The sequence below is a fragment of the Hylaeus anthracinus genome, unplaced genomic scaffold, assembly GCF_026225885.1.
Source record: "Hylaeus anthracinus isolate JK02 unplaced genomic scaffold, UHH_iyHylAnth1.0_haploid 27333, whole genome shotgun sequence".
Lineage (NCBI taxonomy): Eukaryota > Metazoa > Arthropoda > Insecta > Hymenoptera > Colletidae > Hylaeus > Hylaeus anthracinus.
Window position 1 is genome coordinate 126,617 of NW_026535140.1, and position 26,921 is coordinate 153,537.

General features: G+C 44.1%; 2 protein-coding genes across 7 annotated transcripts in view; both read left to right on the plus strand.

Moving 5' to 3' along the window:
* The window catches only part of LOC128893316 (uncharacterized), a 32,672-nt gene extending 15,426 nt beyond the window's left edge, over positions 1-17,246 (plus strand). For 2 of the 6 annotated variants that reach the window (XM_054154192.1, XM_054154194.1), the window contains exons 6-10: positions 1,416-1,498; positions 1,601-1,731; positions 2,776-2,941; positions 6,928-6,997; positions 11,561-17,246. In XM_054154192.1, the coding sequence (XP_054010167.1) occupies positions 1,416-1,498; positions 1,601-1,731; positions 2,776-2,941; positions 6,928-6,997; positions 11,561-12,020 (910 nt within the window). In that variant the 3' untranslated portion in view covers positions 12,021-17,246. Of the gene's footprint in view, positions 1-1,415; positions 1,499-1,600; positions 1,732-2,775; positions 2,942-4,778; positions 4,939-6,927; positions 6,998-8,553; positions 8,795-11,560 lie in introns of all 6 variants that reach the window. The other 4 variants (XR_008461300.1, XM_054154195.1, XM_054154196.1 and 1 more) reach the window with 4 other exon arrangements.
* A 494-nt stretch (positions 17,247-17,740) lies between these two features.
* On the plus strand, positions 17,741-20,874 carry LOC128893317 (phosphatidylinositol-3-phosphatase SAC1-like). The gene is made up of 8 exons (XM_054154197.1): positions 17,741-18,243; positions 18,348-18,439; positions 18,522-18,862; positions 18,944-19,055; positions 19,141-19,487; positions 19,560-19,937; positions 20,009-20,176; positions 20,251-20,874. Exons 1-8 carry the CDS (start codon positions 18,206-18,208, stop codon positions 20,527-20,529), a joined length of 1,755 nt encoding a protein of 584 aa, XP_054010172.1. The 5' UTR covers positions 17,741-18,205; the 3' UTR covers positions 20,530-20,874.
* Positions 20,875-26,921: the final 6,047 nt, after the last annotated feature.

The following is a 26,921-nucleotide window of genomic DNA, read 5'->3' on the forward strand; positions in this document are numbered from 1 at the left end:
GGCATGTTTTAACGTCGAATGACATTCGCGACGATATGGAGCCATTAAGAACGAGGACGATACGCGACGCGCGACCGAACGGGACGCTGCGTGGACAGAGTTGTCTCGGTTGTTTTCGCCAATACGTGACCACCGGTGTCGTTCGAGCCACGCAGACGAGTGTGTAGATGTTGGTGCGCGTACGTGTGCTGTTTACAACTGGTAACTGCCGTTTCGCGAGGTCTGTAGTCAGGGTGAAGTATGGTGGTGCACGCCGAATCGCGCCCAAGGCGCGAACCGTGGGGTTGGAACGAGATAGACGGTTCCTATTGCGAATCCGCGAAACGCGAGGGAGCGTGCTCGAACGAACATGGGAACGACTGATGACGAATCGTACGAGACGGTGCTACGTTGCTTGAATCGCCGCGCGAACCGAAGGTATACTACCGCTCGAGTAGAGAGACGCCCGAGGAAGCGGTGAGATTGCACGGTAATTCGATGGATCAGCTCGGATCGCTTCGGTGGGTATAAAGGGTCCCACAAAGTGCAGCGCGGTTCGCGTGCACCGGCGATGGAGCCCGAGTGTCTGGAACCATTGAACCTGGTGATAAAGAAGGACGACATCGACGAGTGCGGATCGAACGCGATCGAGGAGAACACGGGCAGCGAGGCATCGATCAGCAGGATCGATGAGGAGAAGACCGAGTCGAGGATCGAGGACAACATGACGTTACTCCAGGAGGCGGTGAAGGCCAGCGAGGCGGGATTACCTACCGCCGATCACAAGATCCTCACTGCACTCTACATGAGCAGTCTCATGCAGATGTCGAACATGAACGCGCCGAGGAGCGTCACGCCGCCTCCGTACGGCGCCCAGCACAATTTCGTGCAGCTGCTGGCGATGGTCGAGGCACGAAACCGCATGTGGCAGCAGATGAACTGGCCCATGCCGCAGAACTTCCACAGGAGCAGCTCGATCGCGATGCCCCAGCCGTACTTCGACGGGCCTGCCTCCAACATCACGGAGCAACTCTGCAACTCCCAAAATTCCTCGCCGGTCTATCCCCTGTCCTGCGCGAAACCCGAACAACCCTCCAACCACGACGCGAAGCAGCCTTTCTACAAACGGTAACGGCGCACAGTGGTTTCGAATCCCGAAAACCTGCCCAAAACGAGAAAACATGTGTTTTCGTAAATCAACGTCCTACGATAATCCAAACAGAACTCCAACCTATCCTTGAGAACCAAACGTTACTTCAAGATCTATCATTTTTCTTTGTTTCTGAGGTTTGGATCAGCTTTTCGAGATTTACAATCACTGCGCGCTGCCGGGGAACCGCACGTCCGCGGAAGCAAAGCGTTCGAAGTTTGCCTCTCGAGGATATCGCCAACCGATCCTAGGGTTTATTTATGGTTTCCTTTGTTTCTGTTCACAGGTCTTCGGTCGACCAGAAGAACGCGTCGTTGGTCGCGCCCGACAACGGAAAAGGCGTGGACTCGTCGCAACAAAATAATCAAGGTAAGCCTCGTTTAATGGACCTGGGCTTCCGTTATCAGTTTATACGTTAATTTTCACTGTAGAAACCACCTCTCATACCATACGTCGATGATGTTTGCACAGATAAAAAGAAACCCCATATAAAAAAGCCTTTGAACGCATTTATGCTGTACATGAAGGAGATGAGGGCGGAGGTCGTAGCGGAGTGTACCTTAAAAGAGAGCGCTGCGATCAACCAAATATTGGGAAGACGAGTGAGTAATCGGCGCACATTTCTTACCGATACACATGCTTTCTTATTGGAACGCTGTTGCATCAGGGCTGGTGCGACCAGCTATTTAGCTATAGCTATAGTTGCTTTGTTATCAATCGTCGCTCCGGACGAACCATCGGAAAGCTGACGGCAGTGCCCTGATGCAAAAGTAACGAACGCGTGCCAAAGTCAAGATTTTCTTCTGTTCTATTCTTTTCTTTTTTAAATCGCGTTGCCGTCACTTGATCGATTCACGCTAACAGCCGTAGACTGCGGATTATTCAGTCGACGCTATGCATGACGAAACCAATAATAATAAAATCAAGGAAAAATTTACGTCGACGCCGTCGATCGGAAACCGATCGAACAGTTGAGACACTTTCCGTTTCCATGATAATCGCCATTCGCTTACAAAAAAAAAAAAATAAATAAATAAATAAATAAGTAAATAAATAAATCACTGAATAAAAACGAGGAAAACGAGTTGCAGCCTCGTCGGCTCGATGCCCGCGCTCGGAAGCAAAATGTTGACTTGGCGACCAAGAAACATCATCATCCCCAGAGACCCCGGCGCCATCGCTAGGTGTCTCCAAGGACGATCGTAAAGTTGCATGCGTTTTAAAAGAAATAAGAAAAAAAAAAAAAAGAACTACTTTCGTTCATCCGCGGAATCAAAGTCGAGGCACCAACCGTACCTAGTATCGCAGTAAGTGTAAAGAGAGAAGCATCGTTGGTGGGATCTAAGGAAATCGCAGCCGTAACGAGTGGGTTGGGCCGTCGATCGAACGAAAGGGGTGGGCATAAGACGACGGGGGCACCCATCTCATTCCGTTTGGCGTGTCCGCTTTGACGTGAGTGGGTAAAAGCGAAATGCTAAGGGAAAAAAAATACGTAATAATAAATAATTTCCAATCTAAAAAAAAAAAAAAAAATTATATAATAATAATAATAAAAAAAAGTATACGAGAAAAACGTGGAAAGGGACACGGTGCACGGCTGAATACTGTGAAACTGTGAATCTGAATTTTGGGGGTATGACACGCAGTGGCACTCGCTAAGCCGGGAGGAGCAGGCGCGGTATTATGAGGCGGCCAGGCAGGAGCGCCAACTCCATCAGCAACGATACCCCGGCTGGAGTGCCAGGGATAACTACGGATACGGCAGCAAGAAGAAGAAGAAGAAGAAAGAGCGCTCCGCAGATCCCACCGGAGGTACCACTTTCCAGTGCTAGAACAGCAGGCCCTTAATAATTCATTATAATAATTCATATAGATTACCTACTGGTTGATATTGAAACGATCAAAGTTTCTCTGTGCGTTTCATTTACTCTTATTTTTTTTTTTTTACAACAATATTTTTTTTTGTACTTTTTTTTTGTTGTTTCGTTTGTCATTTATATTTGATTGATTGACATTGATTTACATTTATTTCAATTCTGGCATTCACTCTTCGACGTGCGGACTTGTTTTCGATCGACGTATTTATGAACCGACAGCTCTTCGAGCGTCCACGTGTACGCGTACGCGTACGCGTACACTGTTTCCGTTTTTTTTTTCCGACTTCGATTTGTATTGGATTATTGGATTGTCTGTTGGGGGAAAATCTTTGCGGATTTCGATGCGGCGCAGCAGAGGAAAAGACGGACTCTCGCGGCATGCGACGATTACGCAGAATCATTTTTTTTTTGTATCTGGCCAAACTCCCTAAAGCGGTATCCGTTCACGTTTGAAAAAGAAAACGAAAAAACGAAAAAAAAAAAATGATGATGATGATAATAATAATAATAATGAAAACGATAAAATGAAAAGTATGTTGCAAAAGTGTACCTCGTACGATAGATTCGACGATGACGACTCGAGCGAGAGCGTGGGCACGATGAGAGTCTTTTGTTACGGGATGTCTGGTAGAGCGAGGACCTCTTTTTCTCCATGTTTCTTTCTTCTTATTCTACTCGCGTCGTTTTTGTAATGGTTGCGAAAAGGATGACAGCGTCTTGACCCGGTCCAACGAGAAACTCTGTGCTGGCTACTGCGCTCGGTTGCGTTCTAATCGTCGACGTTCCTCTAACCCTCTCTTAAACATCCCCTGGAACGGTGTTGTCCACGGAAGGGGCCTTTGTACCTGGCTTTGTCGTATTCTGGCGCTTCGTGTCGCGTTCATGTACTATCGAATTCAGAGATGGGGCAGCTCCCTAAGCTCCGAGCTTATGTTGGACAGCACTGGTCTAGGAACAATCGATATTTACCAAGCTCGCGATGGGTAAGTGACATCTTTCGTTTCAAGGTTCTCTCTACTAGCCCTACGGAACGATGCCGATCGCAGGGCGCGAATACACTGAAAAAAAGAATAGTCTAATTCTCGAAGTAACCGTAATAATTTTTTCGTTTTTTAAGCATGAAAGCTTTTTCCATCGAGTCTTTGTTATCGCCTGGCGTTTTGTGTACAGTGTTAACGTACAGTATATTTTTTTCAGTGTATAGATCAACCGTGAGTGCTCGTTACGCTGAACGGGTAAACTGTCCGCCATGTTTGTTCGGCGTTTAAGCGGGACGATCCTCTATCAGACACCCTGTACGATCTCCGAGTTGTTTGATAAACGACGATACGACGAATAGCGGTGCAACCGAGGGGGAGGGGAGAATCTAGGCTGTTCTTCTAGCACTTTAAACGGAAAGTAGGGACCCCAGTGTTTTAACGAAATGCTAAACAGGGCAGCGATGCGTCGAACGCATATAAAGCATATAATGAACGAGAATGACGATTTTTTGATTGAAAAAAAAAAAAAGTATATATATATACATATAAGAACAAACATAAGAACACAGAATATAATAACGAAAAAAAAAAAAAAAATCTGTAAGAAAGCAATCTCTAACTCCGAGTAAAAGCAACCCGAGCGAAAGTACAGATTCAACTTTAACGGAAAGATCCTATTAGGGTGGCGGCAGTAGCATTAGTGAATCTCATTTTTTTTCTTCTTGATTAAAAATATTGTTTAGCCCACGGTTCATGCACAATTACAAATAGTGTTTGGTTCTCTCTCGGTAGTGGCACGCGCTAGGGCGAGAGGAACAGGCCAAGTATTATGAGTTGGCACGACGGGAGAGACAGTTGCACATGCAGCTGTACCCTGACTGGTCTTCCCGCGCAAATACCAACCGAACTAAGAAGAGGAAGCGCAAACAAGACACAAACAGTGATCCTGGAGGTACCCACATGCCTCACTCCACACATTCTTACAAACTCTCCCCCCCCGACCCCATGATACAACAGCAACAACAAAATTATGAAATTTTCCCCCTCAGCAGCCCCCCACCCCCTCATTATTACATATACTATATATATATTATAATTATTATACATTCTTATTGCTACACTACATTATGTTGCATGTTTCCCCCCCCCCCGTCTTGGGGTTTTGGGTCGATATTTTATATATATATATATTCTATATATATAAATGATTATTATTATTACTATTATTATGATTATGGTTATTATTATTATACATGCACACGCATATATATATATATGTACGATTATCGTATATATACATGTGTATATGTAATTGTCTACCATCTATTCGTATTTTTGTTGTTTGTTCTTTTTGTTTCTTTTTTTTTTTTTTTTTTTATTTACTTTGAGAGGAAAAAGATAAGTAATTTGCAAAAAAGACGCGAACGAATAGAGAAGAGTAAGAAAGTGACAAGAACGCACTTGTGTGAGCGGGCGTGCACGTACGCATGCGCACGTGCGTGTCTCGTATATATATATATTTCTACGTATATTTTCCGTTATATATATAAATAATAATAATATGTGTATATAACGGAAACAGAACGGAAACACGAGCGCATTCAGTACACGTACACGCACATGACACAGCATTATTAATTATTAATTACGTATACAACTTTGGGGACGCTGGCCATCTTGCATTTTTACAGGGACCTACTCCGCAATCAGACAATCCTGAGCGTTTTTAATTTTCACTCAGTCTTTCTCTCTCCCTTCTCTGTACTGATTTTTCTGTGATACTTTCTCTCCCTCTACGCCTCCATATTATTCTCTCCCCTCGACTCTGTCATGTCACTTAGTTTTCGATCTCAACAGCTATCTCTCTCACTATTATTTTTTTCTTCTTCTCTATCTGTCACTTTTTCTCTGCCTCTCCGTACAATCTTTATACGATACGCTGGTTGGTTTCAGTTCACCACCCATTTTTTCGCTCCCCCCACCTTTGATCGTTTCAACGTTGCCTGAGACCCTGTCGATATATTTTTTTTTTTCTCCACTAATTTTACACAATTCTGTATTTTATTTTTCTCGATTATCGTATTTTTATTTAATTCCCCTCTCGCCATCTGTTTTTTTTTTTTTTTGTTCTCTACGATCACCCCTCTCCCCTCTCCCCGAATCAACCACTCAATTATTCTCGAGCCCCTACATATACGAGTTTGTTTTCGTTCAACACGCCCGAGCGCTCGGGCGTTCTTTGTTTCCTGTATGTCTTTTTTCTGTTTTTTTTTTCTTTTTTTTTTTTTAAATTTTGTTTACATTCATTAATACGTTTTATATCTAGAGGCTTGCGTTTAATACAGATCACGACATTAATGAGTAGATATGATCTTTGATCGTGTTTTTCACGCCGTTTAACGGTTTATACGCTGCATGCCGTTTATATCGCTCAGCTTGACAAGAGTATATCTCTCTTTTTTTGTCGTTCCGCGGGGTCCTTCCCCGAAGACAGCGATCTTTATCTAAGAACGGTGAACTTCCACGATTGATCGTCCGGCATGGTCGAATCGCGCAATTTCGTAAGGAATGTCGACGTCTTCCGGGAGGACCCTGCCTCGCCGATGTATCGTACGATTTCTCGACCGTTTGAGCTTTATATCTAACCGAGATAATAAAAAATGAACTCGATACTGCCAATCAAATTACAGGAATCGACTAAATGGGGGACGAGCGTTGAATTCGAGAAGAAACGTTAAAAAAAAAAAAAAACTTGCCAAGTCTTTGTACTCGACGGAACCATTTCGTTGTTCGAACGTCGTCGTCGATTATGGTAATCGTTAATGACAAAACGAGAGAAATCCAACGATACATAGATGTCTACTATCCCCTCCCTCCTATTCTATATAATTGGAAAAATGCAATGTCACCCCGCTAATCGATTATGTTTCGCATTTTCTAGGCAACAACATGAAGAAGTGCCGCGCCAGGTACGGATTAGATCAACAAAGCCAGTGGTGCAAGCCCTGCAGGTACGTGTGCAACGTTCAGAGGGGTTTGTGACTCGTTGCTTCTTGAGAGAAGAACATATATACCGTCTTGTCGATAAGCTGAGCACGCTGTTTCGGTCGCGTGTATATACGTATTCGATCTTGAGAAGTGTTGAGAAAGACTATAGAAGTCTCACGTCAGTCATGTAGTTCCACTAGAGGAAGTTACTTTATATGTGATGAATGATGGTGAACCGATGCAAACGGGCTGCTGCTGTCCGAGTGTCTTCGAACGTTCGTTATTGAACAATCTTTGAAACCACCCAAGATGGCGTAAGAACTCGAGAATCTTTATTTTCATTCGGGATGACGGAGATCTTTAGCTCGAGAAAAAATTTCAAGTTCAACTTCTCGATGATTCGAACATTTTAAATATTTTTAAATTACGCATATTGGAAGAAACATATCGTCGTTGAAAAACACTCGAGCACGCAGCCCGAAGCAACCGGACAGATATGTAAAATACGAACAATGTGGTAAATCGAGCCGTCACGTTCGATTAAAGAAACTTGCAACCCGGCTACGAATATAGTACTCTCGATTGTCACCACTTCTTATTGTTATCGTCTTCTACTCCGTTCCGTCATCCACATGTTATCGTGGAACTTGAAAAAAAAATTAGTCGACCAATAACACGCGCTGATACTCGAAATTCCGACGCGATGCACGCGTACACGAGCGTTAGCACGCAATATACCGCGTTTCCGGGGTTGAAATCGAAGTACGCGTTCCAGTCCTCCGCGACGAATAAGACGAAGATCGCGTTGCCGTCAGAAAATGTGTCTTCCAAAAACGAAACATGAATGTTACGAACAGAAAACGATACGATACGCGCGCCCAAACGCCCCAACTCCTGGGTTTGTGAATCACGTGGACCTCATTAAAGGGGCGAATACGAATCGCAATCATGTGACATAGTTGCTGTCCCGGCAAACACTTCGAGTAATAATTTGTCTCAATAATTCAAGAAACACGAATGCAGTTAATACTCAGCGGATCCTAAACGCAATCTTTATATTACATCATTGGGTAGAAATGAAACTGGGACGCTTCTGGTGGTTCCTATGCGAGGGATTAAAGGATACTTCCGATAGTATGCGGACAACTTGGGAGACATATTTTCTGATATCACACAAGAGAAAGATCGCTGTCGCGTTCGGTTGCGCGCAGATTCCTGGGACCTTTGCGATGGGACCGCCCGTCGTTCAACGCGACACAGGGCACCAGGGTAATCGAGTCGATCAATTTCGTATCGTTAACTATTAATTCTGGTAAAAATAAAGCGTAACGTGAGAAATCGAACCTGGTGCCTTGATGTCGGAGCGACGGCCGATCCTGAAGTTGCCTTGGGTCCTCGAAACGAAGAGTAAACCGGTGGTTGATAGGGTCGAAGCACGAGTCCGCTCGCGGCGTCAGTCCAGGGACTCGGGCCGATGCGTGTGGGTGATGACGATACGGTGTGGGATTAAGAATGGGATTAAAGTGATAACGTCGATGCGACGAGCGCCCCTTTAATGGCTGGTGGTTGGTTTTGGCAGCCCAGTGGAGCATGGAGCGGGGATGGGCATCCACGCGAGCATAATCCATCACGGTGTGGGAAGTAGCGCGGGGGCAGGGGTCGGGGCTGGAGGCGGTGGAGGGACGGTGGGGGCAGCGACTGCCCCGCCAAACACCAACACTGCCTCCAATGCCTCCTCGCCTCAGCAAGAACCCACTTATGTTAATCTCTAGTCAAGCCTATCGCCTCCCTTCTACTGCAACACTTCTTCTTAAACAGTGGTCAGTCCCGACTTAAACCTACGGGCTCGCTGGCCCTCGCTATACTCAACCAACTCTGCTCGTTGGCCGCTAACTAGAAAATAAATGCCACCGGTGACGTAACAGATAATACGTCGCGTTCTTCGCGAACGGCATCGCTCGGTGATTTCCATATTTTGGGAGAAAAGGATCGCTTGGATCGCGTCATTGACTGATTTCGGGTACCGACACGAGCGAGGTGGCATAGTGAGCGGCACAGCGACGTCCTAATGCTCGCATTGTTTCTCATTGTTGTGGCTCTTTGCAGCTTATTATTGTTATTTGATTTACCCTCGTTTAGTTGGACTTTACTCAGTGTTGCCCTTAGCATGGCTGGTCTGTAATAAATCTGATATTATGTATATGTATATATTTTATATATACATATATATATATATATATATATACCATGTATGTCGATGTATACATACTCGTAAACATATATATACACACACGCATTTGTACGTATATACAAATATATACATGTTACATACGTCTTACTACTACGTGTAACCAGATTTTTTAACGATTATTTTCTTTTTTTTTCTCTCTTTTTTTTTTTTTTACTTTCTTTCCCCGGTTCGGAACGTTTGGCATATAGAGAAGTATAAATGTTATTATACGTTGTGACTCTGATTTATGGCATGGCAGTTCGTACGGTTTACGGCGAATTATGTGTTGTAACCGATGTGTTGACCTTTTTTTTAGTACGTGAACACCATGGTTTTTACGTTTTGTTCCAATTTTTTTTTTGTCTCTTTTTTTATATGTCTCTTATATATATATATACACATAGATATATATGTATACATATATATTTGGTTTCTCTTATATGTTCTTTTTTTGGTTGTAATGTCGTAATTGTTACGTAGTCGCGCGTAGTCGGAAATCAACTCGAGGCACTGCGAGGCGTCTTGCTTACATCGGGATCCGCGCGACAAGACCTTGTCGGCCTTGGCCGGACCAAGTATCGGGAAAGCTCCTGACGCTTCGAAAATTTCGGACGTTCGATCCTTGAGCGTGAGCTCGGCGACACCGATCCGTCGCGACTCCTCGGCCTTCGAGCGGAAGCTTCAAGAGTCCAGACGCGTTTCGACACTGATTCGCGCTGTTGTCGCAGTCACCGTCATACCAATTCCCACCGAACCTGATGTAAATTTAATACTTTGCGACCAGGAAGTCGTACCGAGTTAAATTAGCGAATTCTTATGATTAACACATTGTACGTTGGCCCCCCAAGTATGTAATCGATGTCGTTTGGTGCTCTTTTTTTTTTTCTTAAACAGAAAATGTTTATATTCTATTTCGACTGCTTCTTATTACTTCTAGATGTACTTCTTGGTATTCAGCCCACGTGCAATGCGAGAATTAAGCTGTGTCCTTTTACATTCTATTCGTTACACGTCCATCGTGTTTCTCCTGGACTCTTCGATTTCATTGTTTGGTCCCTCATTCGAGGAGCGATCCGTAAATAAATAAACAAATCTGCGTAATAGAAAGACGAGCGACAACAGCGGGAATTACATCCATTGTCGGAGTACGCGGTAATATGTATTACACATCTAACGCTTGAATCCAGACGTGCCTGCGAACTCTAAAGTCGACGTCCCGTCCAAGAACCGTGATATTCACATTGATGTACGAAATAAATTGATTAACTCAACTGGCTAAGAGATGAATAATGAGAGCCAATGGCAGAGCGAGTAAATGTCTCGACTGCGATGCTGTTACCACACGAGGTCGGTCGGGCTCACTTTACGGGAACTTTGCAGTAGCGAACTTCGCCTCTTTCCTTCTCGCGGTTCTGTTTTCTCTCGCGAAACCATTAACGATTCGCGCACGTGCAAAAAGCCAAACTTTTCACGTTTCTCGTTTTTCTTGTCTCGTGATTACTTTTCGTCTCGTTTCTTTTTTCTTTTCGACTAAATGAGGAAGACTCGCGTCGATCAGGACCTTGCTCTACGGTCACGAAAGTTCCAAGTTCCACGTAACATCCACCGTTCCGATTCGAGCGGAACCTTGACGCCTCCTGGCAACGATTGCGAGCTTTTCAATCGATTCGAGATCGAGTTTCGTCGCGCGACACGTTGCTCTCCGCGTAGTATTCTCGCCCGATGAAAAGTGCGTCAACCCTTCCCATCCCTCCACCCACCCAGCCCACCTTGTGCCCCTGCATTTCGATTCTTTTTGTTGAGACTTTCGTTTTCCACGTATAAGTTTATTACACAGTTATTTGCTTGTTACGTCTGAACGTTTTGAGCATGGCATTTGGCAGCGAGTGAACCGTGTCGAAGAATTAAAAATCGACGCTGGTCGCGCGGAGGCCATGAGCCCATCTTACGAACGACGGAAACCATGGCCGATGCGAATTCGACTCGATTATTGCGGCTACTCGCTGTATTTTGTGGTCTCGAGTGGAATTTGCGTTCGCTGTAGCCTGTCGTAGATTACATCTGCCTGAAAATATACGTACTCTTGGTAACGTACTAACCTCGAAGAAGCGATTCTTCCGCGCGGCCAGCCTTGCAACGACTACGAGTGACCGCATGTTCTTTTAGTTGGTAATAATTCTGGATGTAACCTTACTCGACGGACCGAACTTTGCTCCTCCCGTTCCTGCGATGAAAAGAAACTCTTTGGAATCGCCTTCGCGTATACGCAGGAGCGACGTTCGATCCTTACCCCGATTAATATTCGTCGAAAGGTTCCCCGGGAGTCCGTGACTAATCCTTTGTCGCTTGTTCGCAGACGTAAGAAGAAATGTATCAGATACATGGGGGAGGGAGGAGACGGCGATGGCGAAGCCGACGGCGAAGGCGAGGACGATCACTCGGAGGACAACCTGGGCAGTGTGGGGGAGGCAGGCACTCCCGAGGAGGACGAGTCCCTGAGCAGTCCCGGGGGTTTGTCCGCGTTGTCTAGTCTGGCCAGCCCGTCGCTGGTGTTACCGTCGCCCTCGAGTCTGGCCAGTCCGTGCCCCTGCCCTCTGACGCCCCCGGTGCCGCCTCCGCCCCTGTCCAACAATCCTGCCGGTCAACCTCACGGGCACTCGGTCCAGCAACCGCCGCCCCATCGTAACCCGGTCGGCACCAATCCCCACGACATCAACAACCCCCTTAGCGTGAATCAACTGACCGGACAGTGTATAAAGAGTGAAGTGGTCCAGGCGCCGTCGGGCACGTCCAATCCGGCGATCAGTGTTACGTAGCCCCGGCCGGACCCACGTGACAAGACTGTTGCAACACACCGTGTCATCCGCAGGGTCCGTGTACGTGTACAGACGGGAGGCTGGACGATTGGAGCGATCGCTGTCGCGACCTGGACGACCAGGAGGACGGAGAAAGCGGCGGAGAGCTGGCTCTTCTTCGTTTGGGATCGTTGTGGAACGAGGAGACCGCTGATCGTTCGCGGAGAAACGATCGAGGAGGACCTTTACGTCGAGGTCTTCCTCGAATACTCGCGACTCGAGCTCGAGGTGACCAAGGTGGTTCGTTCGATGGATCATTCTATCCCGAGGGAGTGGATGTCCTTGGCCCAAGGCTCCAGGGGATTCCTTCGACGTGGAACGTTCGTTCGCCGCTAATCAAAGTGTCGTTCGATGCTTGTAAGGACGATCCTGTCGCGTGGACGTCTCCCAGGATTCTTCCACTGGTAGCGGGCGAGTTAAAAGAGATCGTCGGGTAATCGTGTTCAGCCTCGCTGCATTCGTTCGCCGGAGTATATGCCCAGTGTCCGTGGTCGACGGAGTGACGGAACTGGGAACAGACGTTAACCGAACAAATAAGGACAAAACGATAATGAAAATACGATGCAGAAATACTCAGGACCAAGTGTCTGGCTGTAGTCACCCACTGGAGAAATTGAAGATTGTCAGTCCGTATATTAGACGAGCACGAAAGAGGGGAAAGAATGAGAGTCGCGGTATGCGTGGTTGGTGCGTGCGTGAAATGGGCGAGAAGAGACGATACGAAGGTGCGTGACACAGCTTGTAGTCCTTGTTACGTTGTGATGCCAATGACTGAGAGGTCATGTTCCTGTGCCAGGTACTATATTCTATAAAGTAATTATACCGCAGACGTGTATAACTAAAGGTAAAACGAGCAAAAAACGAGAGAAAGCGAGTGCGTGTATGTAACGAAAAGGGAGAACGTGACACGAGAGCGGGAGAGTGAGAAAGAGCAAAGTGAACAAGAGGAGAGAGCAACAGATGATGATGATGATGATGATGATGAGTCGTTTGGAACGAGGACGAGACTTTTTATTGTCATTCATTTATTCGACCTTACGGTGTCAAAATACCTATCTTCTGTATGTAATTTGTTATTTTTTTAAAAGTCTATACACAATGCGATTAATTAGCGTGTAAGATCTCTTTTTTTTTTTTTTTAGTGCAGAGCTCGTTACTTTTAGGTCGCCCTATGAACAATTTCCGACACCTCTGTCCTCCGTATCCGACGTTCGCCGTTACACCAACCTCCCCCCCCCCCCTGTACGCTTTTGTACACGCCATCCCCTCCCCTCCATCCCCTGTCTCGAAAACTATAGTCGGAATGTAATCGATCCGCCGCTCGAGGCCACCCTGAATCCAGGCTCGATTTCAAAAAAAACGCGAAACATCGTAGGAGGTGGGTGTTACACCGTGTTAACCTTGAGCGGCCATTTGTTTTCGCTGCAACCACGGTGTAACGCGACAGTTGGATACCTGTTATCGGGACTCGAACGATCCAAAGGTGTCACCCATCCGTGGATCTCCATTGCATAATATATTAACGAGCTGTTTAGGTGAAATCTCAGGTATAATCTGTTCGAACTCGAGATCGAAACCGTCTCCTTCGTGAACGATCCACCGCGCCCCCTCCAACCTCTTTAACGCTGCCAATCACACCTCCTCGGCCGGTTCTTCCCGGTTCCCTTTTCGATTCTCTCACGCGACGTGATCGAAACCACCGAAGAGATCGAGAAGACGCGGACGCAGCGATCGAGACGAGCGCGCACCATTTTGCGCTTTCGTCCCATCGAAGACAATAACCACGGCGAAAGAGACTGTTCTATAGCATCGAAGGCGCGATCGAGAGCTTCCATTAGAAAACGCGTCTGAGAAGATCGCGTTCGATCGAGCCGTCGCTCCTCTACGCTTCTTCGCGATCGTTCACGATCGAGGCCGCGCGAGAAAGAGAGAGACACGTTGCATTATTTATCGAGCGTCGTCTAGCGATGATATCGGTTTTTCTTCCGATCCTCCCCCCCCCCCCCCCCAAAACCTCCTTGGACGACTACGTTCCCCTGTCGTTTTTCTTTCGCCTTTCGCCATCTTCCCATCGCCGATGTTTCTTCGAGGAACCGGGAGATTCAAAGCCCGGAGCCATTTTGTTGGAATAGTTAGGCATGATGATTTCAAGGCCTGAAATTTAAAAAAAAAAGAAATGTTTGAACAGACGATCGATTCTTCTGGGGCTCTAAAATAAAACTTCCTGACAGAGAGGGATTGCTGATTTTAGTTTTGCATTTTGCGAAACCAATTGGCAAAAATTAAAATAATTAATTGCTGTTTTTATGTACCATCTTACTTGTATTTAGAGTTTTGGATACTCTGATCTCGTTTACTTTCCCTTCCCGTGATAGATCCGAGGAAATTCTATCGGGGTTAATTTTAATCATGGCAGTCCATCGGATAGAACACGTTTAAAATTATTCTAAATCCAGAGAGTCTGCGACGCACAGCTGTTAAACGAAAAATCTTGCTAGTTAATCTTCTCCTTTTATTGCGCATTGTTCCCCGTTTTCCATCCCTCTGCCCACTCCTTAACCGCGACGATAACGACCGAAAACGCGGGGCTAAAGAAGCAATCGAAGAAGAAATAATCGAACCACGGCCATAGAAGGGAAACCGGATGGAAAATTGTTTTCACGCGTGTTCGCATTAGGGAGCAGCTTTTGTACATAAAATACGTTCTAAGGTGCATTTGTTGCGTCGAATGGGAAAGTGCAATGGAGAACTTTGACGACGACGATGGAAAGAAGAGTGTTAAGAGTGTCGCGATGTGGATGTCACGTGTGAGCGTTGTCGAGGCGAGTAATAAGAAAACGAAAGAAAGAAATAGATTGCGTGGGTGTATGAGCGTGTGTGTACGAGTGCGTGCGAGAGAGAGAGAGAGAGCAAAGACAAGAAGAAACAGTTTAGCGAAGCGTTTTTCCTTCCCATTATTTCCTTTTGTTCTCAACTTTTTCTACGTTTGTTCGCGACCCACCCCTCGACTGAGATAATCACGCGATGTCCGTATAGCGAGAAACGTAAGATAAGCCTGTAAACGCGTCACTGAACGGTAAACTGAACGTGCCATAACGACATCATGCCAATATTATCGATAATACATATTTTTTACAATTAACGATCCGTTTCGAATTCGTCTGTCAGTGGTCAAGATGGAGCACTCACGGATGTCCCCCCTCCGCGTTCCTCTCGGCTGTTTTGGCTTTTAGAGATCCCTAAATCGGTGACTTAAGGGGTATACGAGCACATGAGCTATCTAATTTAAATACTGATGCGAGAGAATAAAAAGCTTCTGATTCTGAAAAATTTACTTTAGTTTCATAAAGCCTCGATTCGAAGATAAAAGTTCCTAAATCCAAATCCACGATAAATTTCGAGAAATAAATATACATCATAATTTCCCATTCGACTTAGATCCTATATAGTCCAAGATCTACACGCGCCAATAAGTAGATTCCCTAATCCACCTCAGCCTCTGTTACCATCTGCGTATTCCAGTAGCTGTCAAAGATCTTCAAAAATCCCTTGTTTGCGTCAAAGTGGAGCGAATCTGTTCGTCGAGGGTAGGGGGACGAAGCGAAGAAGAAGATCGATGGATCGAGACGGGGAGAGATCGATCGAGCAAGCATGTACAAACACAAAGACAACCGACGATTCACGACGAGGGGGGTCGTCGTTGATAGCACTGACAGACGTTGGCCACAAAGAAAAGACTCGTAAAGCGGTGCGATGTATTATTCCGTATACGTGTGCGTAATGGTAGTGTGTCTGCGTGTGCGTGGATGAGCGTGTGCATGTGACGACGATGACTGCTGTACGAAGAGTCGGGTTGCGGGGGCAGAGATCGCGGGGGGACGCTCGATGCAACGCTGAACGCACACAACCCTTTGCACTCCAAGTAATTATGCTATGCGTTGGTACCTTATTTTTTCGTTCCTCAGCTGTATAACCACCATAAAAAATGGTGGGAGTTTATCAGATATTAATCAGAATTATATCCGAAATATTATGTGCATTTTATTATCTATAGGAGGGAGACGTCTTTAAATAGACTGGCCTTAGGAGTGCAAAGGGTGAACACGTTAAACGTCACTTGACGTGCCAACTCTTTGGGGCACAGTGGGATGCAAACCTTCCCACCTTTTTATTACCATAATACTCGTGGAGGGACATTTTTCAATCCCCCTCCCCCCCATGAGAAATTAAGACAATTAGAAACGCAGAGATTTGTGTTACCTCACGTTCGTTTGTTTACTCTTTGTTTTGTTTGTTCTTTTCCCTTACAGTACCCCAAAGAGTACGCGTTCGAAACATCGAGTTCGATCCGACTCCTACACTTTTCTCTAGTGATTCCCAACGATCCCTAACAAACATCGTTTCGTACTCGATCGCAGGCTCCAAGTTGAAATTTATTGTAATTAAACTCCGCGCGTAGGGGTTCGAGTTCAGTTTCGTTGGCGAAGATCCTCGAGGCACGTCGAGCCTGGACGTCGATCGTCGTGTCGAAATCGCGATCGAGATCGTCCTCCGCCCGGATTCTGCTCAAGGAACTTGGCCGTTAGTTCACTTTGCGAGGAACGTAGACGACGTCACGAGGGTGGTCCGTTGTGGTCCCCAGCGATGGTCAGGGACGAGGAAGCTGTTCCAGCGTCTCTCCGGAGGCCCCGTTCTCCAAAATGGTGTTAGCATAAGCGAGCGTCACACCGAGACTGTTTCGACGCCGAGCAGCTTCCAAGCTCCGCTAAACACGGCCTACAGACCGCGCTAGACGTCATCGAATCGCTGAATGAGTAAAGCCTGCCCGCGGCTGATCGCGAAAAATCATTCTCAAAAAAGGAAACCGAACCATTTTTCTTTTTTTTTTCGGCTCTAGCCGCGGCTGAGCTCGTCTCGCATCAAAATGAGTGCTTGTAAGATATTGTAAAGTATCCACGACAGTTTTCAGCTGCATTGTACAGTGTTTTCTAAGTATCTAGTTTATAGCGTGTAATTGAAGATACATATTACACTAATTACAAGGGAGGATACATATTACAATTACACTAATAAGTGATCTGTATCAAATTCATTCTCGTATAGCCTGTATCTCCTACTCATGTAGACGCTAAAAGTGATTTGTGTCATAAAGAAACCTATAAATAAAATTAGCAATTTGAGAATGTTGTCGACCGTGTGTATTCGTTCACCCTTTCACCCATCGTTCATCAGCGAAAGATCTATATTTGATCGGTTGCTGATTGAAACATAAATGCATGTAAGCTTTAACTTTAATTTCCTGTACTTGGACAATTTATTACTACTCTGCGTTTGTTATTATTTATTATTTCTTTATATTTCCTTATAAAGAGGTTCAAATTTCGCGATAAAAATACTGCTGCCATCTCGTGGTAGATAGGCCGAACTATTTTTCTGAGTATGGTCAGCGCCTCTATCGGGAGGGACAAACTCTAAAGTTTGTCCTCGAATAGTTCCACTGGCACTGTTAGATGGCGCCATTTACCTTGAATTACCGACGTTCCGTAGGTAAATTACCAACAATTAGCCGAATGGCGCCATTTTGCAATAAAAGAAGGAACTATTCGAGAACAAACTTGAGCGTTTTCCCGCTGATGGCGCCACTAACGATTTTATACTCATCGCTAGATGGCTGCGCAAATAGTATGACTCTCGCACGTACCAGCACGTACTCGAACAGTATCTCAAGAGGTTTCTTAATTTTTATCTGTGGATAGTGAAGTAGTGAAATATTAGCAATTATGTCCAATGACTTACTAAAATCGTAACCTGTTCGTGCAATAGCAGCAGTAGACTATCCAACTAGACAGCACTGTCAAGTAGAATTGAACCGGAGCATTGCATTGTGAGGAGTAGGTGCGACTGATTGTCAGATACGTATGGAGGTTACTCCAATTTTGACAGATCTTTATCATGCCAATTCAATCATTCAGTTGACAACCATTTGACAATTTACCCATAACTAAGTTTATATCGTTTTCTATTTCACGTATATGTTTGGGCTACGATTTTAATTGTCATTGTAGTTTACTTTTTCTTCTCGTTAAATTTCGGTTCTTAACAGTTTATATTATAACATACCGTGGAAATTATTGTTGCGTGACAACATGAAGCTGCATGCAGATGTATATGACAAATTGTATTTGTGAGTATTTTCATCTGTAATTAATTATTAATTACTCCAAAACGATTGGTTCAAAACTGTCCCATTGTCACATGAAATGTATTGATAAATAACATTTTTTTCAGATACATAACACCAGAAAAGTTCTACATAGAACCTATTGGGACTAAAGTATTACTTGTATTTGATAGAGTGAGTCAGCAAATTTATACACAAGGTAACTAGGATTGTAGGTTATGTTTAGTGTCATTTGTACATCAATTAAAGATTTGAGTTTCTGAAATAGTCCTATATTTTAGCTGGTACAGCCAGTCAGATCCCATCGACTGCGAGTCGTAGAAAAATATGGGGTATAATAGGAACTATAAGGTTATTAGCAGGCCGGTATCTCATAGTCATTACAAATGCCACAGATATTGGAACCATTGCTGGACATCAAATTTACAAAATAGTTGCAACAGAAATTATACCTTATACAAAATCTTCGTTGCATCTAAGTGAAAAACAGCAACAAAATAATTCTATATATTTAGAAATGATCAAATCTGTTTTGAATACACCATATTTTTATTTTAGTTATACATACGACCTTAGCCATACAATGCAAAGACTTCATAATACAACACCTGAATTCTTACAGGTTAATTTTCTTTAATTAATTATTATCAAATAATTGTTTATACATTGTAATAGAAGTACACTGTTTCTGTACTACATATAGATGCCCCTTCACGATAGAGCAGACCTTAGATTTGTATGGAATGCTTATCTTCTACAAGATTTAACTTCGAGGCCAGAGCAGTACAAATTTTGTTTGCCCATTATCCATGGATGTATCCTTGCAAATAAGGAGTATTCTAGAATATATATCGCTTATATTTGTTCAATTCTTGTATTATTCTTAACATTTCTTCGTAGTTGTATCGCTAAATACGGTAACTGTAACTGGTAGTACATCGTTCAATTTAGGTATCGTATCTAGACGTAGCGTCCATCGTGCTGGAACGAGATTGTTTTCGCGCGGCATAGATTCTACTGGTAATGTTTCTAACTATGTAGAAACAGAACAGTTGATCGAATCCAATGGGTATCGCATATCTTTTGTACAAACACGTGGCTCTATTCCATTGTTCTGGTATCAGGCACCAAATTTGAAATACAAACCTAAACCTCAGTTGAGTAATCACGAAGATCATCAAACTGCTTGCGCACGGCATTTTGAGGCTCAGATATTTCACTATGGAAAACAAATTTTGATTAATTTGGTAAGGTATTTCCTTAACCTGACAACCTATTCTTCTATTTAAATCGACCGATAATAATACTCTTATTTAAAGATCGATCAACATGGTCCAGAGGCGATACTTGAAAAGGCATACCGCAATGTAGTACAACGAATTAATAATCAGAACGTTCAGTACGAAAGTTTTGATTTTCACGCCGAATGCAGAAGATTAAGATGGGACCGATTGAACGTTTTACTTGATCGGCTAGCTCACGAATTGGAACAGATGGGTTACTTTTTCCTCGCGGATGACGGGACGCTACTGTCCGCTCAAGAGGGTGTTTTTCGTACTAATTGTATCGATTGTCTCGATAGAACCAACGTTGTTCAAAGTATGATAGCAAAGAGAGTTCTTAACCATGCGTTATCAAAGTTGGAAATTCTTAGGAGAATCGAAGATCACCCTAGCGTCGAAGAACATTTTAAACAGGTAACTATAATGGACTTACTTCTCGTTGCGATCTGTAGTTCCTTTATATTTAATTTTAATGTAATGCTCAGGTTTGGGCTGACAATGCTGATGTGATAAGTATCCAGTATTCGGGTACTGGCGCATTGAAAACAGATTTTACGCGAACTGGGAAGCGTACTAAATTGGGTGCTATGAGAGACGGCTTGAATTCTTTAACAAGATATTACAAAAATAATTTTACCGACGGATACAGACAGGTAGGGGATTATTATTATAGAAATGTTGGAATTTGTACTCGTATAAGATGATTTTTACTATATTTATTTAACAGGATTCACTGGATTTATTCTTGGGTCGTTACATCGTGCAAGACGGTGAATGCACATTGGTTCAATGTCCTTTAGAGAGCGAAAGAAATTGGCGTTACGCTACGTTCCCCTTGGTACTTCTTGTTGCATCGTCGATGCTAGTTGCTCATATAATTCTCCCTTCGAGATATACCACTGAAATTTTGTTGTATATGCTATTTTGGGGCGCTATGGTGGGTGGTACATTTGCAACGATCATTCATCATGGCAAACAATACGTAGATAAACCAAAACTGCTCTAAAAGGTTTTCGTTTCTGATCGCACATATTGTATAGTTCTTTTAATTCACGTCGGTGACACGTCTCGTGTTATTTTCTTTGTTTAAACTTTTATATTATCGCAATGTTAGGTGTTAGGGGTTTATTTCGAAATTTTGTAAAAAGATCTATCATTTGCCTATAGGAATTCCAATCTTGCATATACCTATTGCATTTTATGTTCGAAAAATCATATATGCAGTTGTTGTAATAGATAAAATAAGCATAGGTGAAATTGGGGAAACGTGTTTTTATTGATGTACATACATTTACATTGTAGTTGATCGTTTTTGATTAAATCCCTTGCATTTCCCATGTAAGTAAAATAAGCTACAGGCTGAAAAGGACATTCATTCCTTCAAGTTAGCTTGATCTCTTTTAAGGATATCGTGTAAAGTATTGTAAAGAGCCAAGCTTTCAGTCCCCGAGCAATATTTGCCCGGCTATAAAGCCAGTCCGTATATAGCGTTTGGTATTTACCGTCCACGAATGACATGCAATTGTCAACTGTTCGATCTTTCGTGGTAAAATTTTTACGTCGCAAGTGCGCGATACAGACGGTACGTAAAATCGATTTGGCATTGTAGATAAATTCTAACGAAAATTAGTAATCGATTAATGTTGATAATTTGGTTTTAATGAAAAATGAGGTTTAGAATGTTACACGATCTGCAAAACTATTCGTAATCTGTGAGTGCCACGAGACCTAGTCAGAAAACAGATCTTACTTAGGCATACGTGGACATTGTGTGTATTATGACGTAGACGTACAAGTATCGAACCAAAGTGTAGAATGTTTTTAAAGGTGTATTCTATCGTAAGCCTGTAATAATCACGAATTCCAACTTTGATTAGCTTGTCTAATGGTAACGAGAGATAGGTAAACATTTTAGCGAAGAAATATTTTGTAATATTTAAGAAGTGACTTTCGTACCAAGATACCTCTTCAGTTGTTATTCAAAATGCATCAATAAAATTAAGGTTTCTCTCTTGCAAATAACTTGTTACTATCTTTATGACAGGACGTTTGCAGATTTGTATTTCTTTTTGATTTTCTATCGAACGCCATTTTAAAGAGAGAACTTTGGAAGTTATATGGGGTGACACTAGCGCCCCATGTTTGGAGAAAGCCTCGTCCATCGGTGTGTGTTCGCACAAATCGATCACGTTTTGCGATTGATGCCAGGTGTTTTCATAAAATTCAAATACGAATTCATCTTTCTTCGGCGTAGATTTGTTCAAAATTCGAAATTGCTCAAATATAAACAATTAATCCCTAAATGGCTTAATAATTTACCGTACCCTGGGAACCAAAGCGCTTAAGTACATATTCCGCTGGTTCCTAATACACAAGTATTAACAAGAGAATTTTGGCAATCTACTTAGGCGTGGACGAGATCCACGCGCAACTATTACCACGTAGAGTTTTTCGTGCGAGTGGACATTACTCGTTAATGTCTCGGAAATCCCCCGTACTCGACAACGTCATTTCGCAGGTGACTCCTAATGCCACGTTCGCGGGTCTCTCATTTATTCCCCTATTGACAGAACGGGAGAAGAAAAACAGCCCGCCGCCGTCGATGTCATTTCCGAACCGAGGTAAAACTTTTCCATGGCTTTGAGTCTTTGACAAACGGCCGCCCGTAATTGGATTCGTTTTATAAAGTTCCAACGAAACGTGGAGCTTTTCTGCTATTAATTGGAGATGGTAAGCGGCGCGCTGCCACAGCGACGCCGCGCCGGTGCGGACTTGGGGTCGATGAGGTTGATTAATTTGATTCAATTACAAACCGACGGCAGATCCAGGCCATCGATTTTATTACCATTTTTCCTGCCGTCGGGATCTTTGCGTTCGGCGCGATGCACAAAGGTGAAAAAAGGCACAAGCTGGAAGCCGTTTTATCACCCAGTCTTTGGTCTCGGATTCGTGCAGTTCGTTATCGTTAACGGATTTTTGATGTAACATAAAAGTAGCGATAACGAGTTTAAAATACTTAGCGCGTTACGCGAGGATTATCATGTTCTTGTTAGCCGGATACGTAGCCGAAGAATCCCAATTCGCGGTTCCTGTAAATCCCGGACGTCTGGACGAAACAATTTGTAGGCGCGAGAGTTTCGCGCCGCGATTCCACGGATCGTCGAATCCGTCGGCAGTGAATTCAAGTCAGTGCCCGCGGTTCTTTTGCGCGCGAGTATGTGGTGTGTACGTATTATACGTCGGTTACGTACCTACTTACAGGCAGGCTCTGTGATACATAGGGGTCGCACCTAAATTTCCCTCGGGAGTCATTCGTCTCACCGACCTCTCGGCAACCCTCTCCATTTTCCCTCTGTCTCTCCGTCTCTCTTTCAACCTTCTCGTCGGTTATCTTTCCCTCCTATCGTCCTATCTTCGTCTCGACGATTTTGCCTCGGCGGGCCATCTAAAAGTTTAGCGATGCGAGTGCAACTAAAAATTAACAAAGACTTTAGGCGATACGATCACAGAAATTTCTTCTTGTGTCCCTTAAAGAGGACCTTTCCATCGACCTTGTCAACCCTTTATGTCTCTTTCATTTGTACCACTTGCACCGGTGCGTCCATCGTTGTGCGAGTGCTTCCAGGAATCAAAGATGAAAGATGGATCTTTGCTAAAGGGACAGTGACGATTCTCCTCTTTGCGAGTTGCGTGCGTTAAAATAATTGAACAGATTGGGTCAGAAAGGTGGAATGTCCTCGATGCTCGTCCTATATTTGTACGTTTTCAGTTTCTTTTCTTTTCTTTTTTCTTGCGATGTTATATCGACATTTTTTTTGAAAGGAATTCCGTTGAAACGCCAAGCTGGATTACATGAACGTCGAAGGATTAAGACCGTCCTCTTATTCCGGGTAGAAGTCCGGAATATTTTCGCGCTCTGCAAACGACGCTCTGCATCGTCGCTTCTTTTTCGCTCGTCCCAGCCATCCTTTTCTCACTCGTTTCTTGCTACCCCTCATAAAAGTTAATAAGCTGGGCGAGGGTAGGTTCGTCGATCCCGAAGAAATTGCGGGAGACCAACGCGCCTTTCTCGCGACGTTTTATGTTGCTGTTCTATTCGCCGTTACGACCGACCTTCCAACCCACCCACGGCGTTGTTTTCTCTGCTTTTCCACCCCCTTTCCTTGCCGCGTCTCTTTGTTCGCCCTTTCGCGCGGGTTTCTTTTACTGCCGTTCGCGTACGTAACGCCGCGGACCGTCACTCGAGAAAGGGTGACACGCGTAAAAGCGGACGAGCCCCGTTCGGCCTGGAGAATCCACTCTGGGGTAAGCCACTTCGCGTTAATGACTCTCGAATGCAACGAAATCTTCGTGGCTGAAAGTTTACCGGGAAATTCGACGGAAGTGGGTAAACCTCTAGAGGTCGATTACAGCTAAGAATGTTGCGAGAAATAGGGATGTTCGCGGCACGAGAAATATCCCGAACGTTAGGCATCGTAGACGACAAGTTAGAGTGTCGTAAATAGTGCCAAATCCTATTTCGAGATCTAACATTTTCTGTTTGCTATTAGAATCAGCGTTAATTCTACATTTCTCTGTCTCGTATATATATATTTTTTCTCAGACCAGAAAGAACGCGAATATCCAAATTCGTCTGCATCACGGCGAGTTCTCGTTAAAACGTGGGCTTCGATTACACACGAGAGATCTCCAATTATAATAGGTATCCGTCCAGGCGGTTTCGTTAGCGTTCGATAAACAGTAGTTAGCAACGGGCCCCGATAAAACTTGCCGAGTCGTATCGACGCGATCGGGCATTTAAATTAAAAGTCAATAGAAACCGAGGCCGTTTGTGCGTTATGAAACGATTTTAAACGGTGTTTTCTAAAGTAAAGGCGGAATTCATAGAGAGCGGGGGTGGGACAGACGTAAATATATCTTACTTAATAAATGTCCTCGGTAAATTGAAAGTTTCAGTCCAAGAACTAGAAGCAGCAGCTGGGATTATTCAGGAAAAGCGTTCGTTCGTATTTTAATAAAAAAGTCGGAGTCGTACTCGCGTAATCGTAGATTTAATCGCGTCGTACGCGCGAACGCGGAATCGACGGCACGTCGCCTGTTACTCGACATCGTTTCGCGCGAAACGTTCGTAGATTAGCGCGTTTCGGCGCGGCTTTTGGCTTCGTTCTTGCCCCTGGTAATTTGTAGACGACGACCCCGCTCTGGCTGGTCTGAATTCATGAATTAAACAACGCTGGCCGACCGAGTCCATCGTTTGCGCCGCTGCGTGGCTAAAAATACAGGATCCACACCGTTTTCTCGTTGGAAATCATTAATGTTTTCCTCCAACGGGAGCATGGGAAGCGAAGAAACTAGAAAAAGAAGAAACGTTCGAAGAATTGATGGATAGGTGGGTAAATATTTATGGACTCGGGATATTAATATTATTTAAGTAGAGATTTTCATGGATCAGAGAGACGCGAATCTCGGCGATTGTTGGAACTTTTCTCTGCCCTTGGAACCTCGCGAACGACAATTGGTCGCGAGTTCTCCGTTGGCGGGAAACTTGCGTCTCGCGACGAGGATCGTTTATCGCGTTTTGGACAGGCCGGAGAACGGACAGAGAGGCAGGCATCAATTTCCACGGGTCGATCCACGGCGGATATTCGCGAACCGTATCGTTTATTTTGATTTGCTGGATTCGTTATCTGCCGCGCGGTGTGCCGAGGGGGTTCGGGATTAAGAGATTTTTACGGGAAATTTATGGTGCTGGTTTCTTCACTGCTGGGACTTCATAAATAGAACGCCGCGGGTAGATCGAAGATTTGAGCATGTTTCGCGGCCGACGGATTCGTTTGCGATCGATAAACTTTTTAACCGACTTCGTAAAGGAAGGTTACTCGATTCGACATGTATATTTTTTTTTTTTTAGGTAGAAATTGGGTAAAATCAGGGATAGAACGCCCGAAGGGTGAACACGTTTGAAAAGAAACACGGGGGTTGGAAACTGTTGGAATATACGATCGACAAAAATCAATCGACACCTGTTATGCAGGACTCTCTCTTTGTTCATCCAGTTAGTTCTTTGGAAAATTTCGTAGAACACGGACGTTACTTCCTCGTGTGATGACATATGATAAAATTAGAATTAAAATTCCACTCCGTCGATTCATTATTTTATTACCCATTTTCAATGGAGACGCGAAGAAAACACATCGTGTACATCTTTCGTACATCTTTCTCGCGCGCGGTATTTACTTGCTTGGAATCGTGTTTTTCGGAGCGGAATTATCGGAGGCAGGGAAAAGCGACAAGTATCGAAAATCGTTCGAATAAAAGGGGAATAAAGAAGTACGCGTATAGAGTGGAACTAGTACGGTGTAAGGGTGCTCGGAGGTAATTAAGCAAAGTGCTGTTACAATTAATGTAGTCGTGTCGGAAAGAACTGAAAGAATAAAAAAAAAAAAAAGAAAGAAAAAACTACGTGGCACGGAGAAACCGTGAAACGCATCGGATAAAGCGCGTTTACTTTTCGCGCGGTTCACTTTGCTTACGCTCGCATACTCGAGATAAACGTCCGTGTTCTCGCTTAAACTGCATTAGCGGTAGTTCCTTGTTACACAAAATTGTTCGTTTCTTTCTTCGGTTTGGCGTGTCAAAGATTCCGCGGTATTTACATTGTAGCTCGCGGGAATCGGTACATTTTGAAACGATAGTCCGAACGATGTCAAGGTTACTGTATTTTTTGGGCGAAATCCAATGTTCGTTTCTACGAATACACTTTGATCCGAGATTACCGGACCCGTCGCTTTAAGCATATGTGCGATTCGGCGCCGTTGACTCTATGTGATTAGAATCGTTTTTATCTCAAAAGGGCTGGTTTCCCCGCTTCCGTGTTCCTTGTAAATCTGTTGGAAGTTTGCGCACGAATTAAAGCTCTCGGCGCGTTGATTCGAGTCGTGTAATTATAAGCGTAACGAGAAAAAGTTACGTAGAACGCACACGTCTCAGTTTGTTCGAAGCAAACGCGATCAAGTGACGACGACACGGTAGACTTCTTATGTTACGAGCTCGGAATAGCTAATCGTCTCTGTGCTCGCCGTTAAAACACGTAATCGGGCCTTTGAACTACTGTATTATATAATCCCCAGGCGCGTATTAACCACGATATCGAACCTGGCTGCGAACTCATTTTTCATTTTATCTTCGTGTCAGATTTTCACTAACCGCAAAAACTGTCGAGGGGATCGTCTATCGCTAGAAATCACGTGATAAGAGCTTATCTAGGAAATCCTCGATAATACGCATCGAAAAGAACTAGATGAAAAATGATATCTAATCGGTAAGAAGAACTTTACTTATGCAACGTGGATAAATTCGCTGAAAAGTAATATTACCGATCTAACAGGTAAGAATAAT

Bases quoted from the DNA above. Each gene is read 5' to 3' on its own strand.
- LOC128893317 (XM_054154197.1), top strand. From the start codon at position 18,206: ATGAAGCTGCATGCAGATGTATATGACAAATTGTATTT. The intron at 19,056-19,140 runs GTATCCTTGCAA...ATTTCTTCGTAG, and splicing joins TTTGCCCATTATCCATGGAT to TTGTATCGCTAAATACGGTA. The intron at 19,488-19,559 runs GTAAGGTATTTC...TCTTATTTAAAG, and splicing joins AACAAATTTTGATTAATTTG to ATCGATCAACATGGTCCAGA.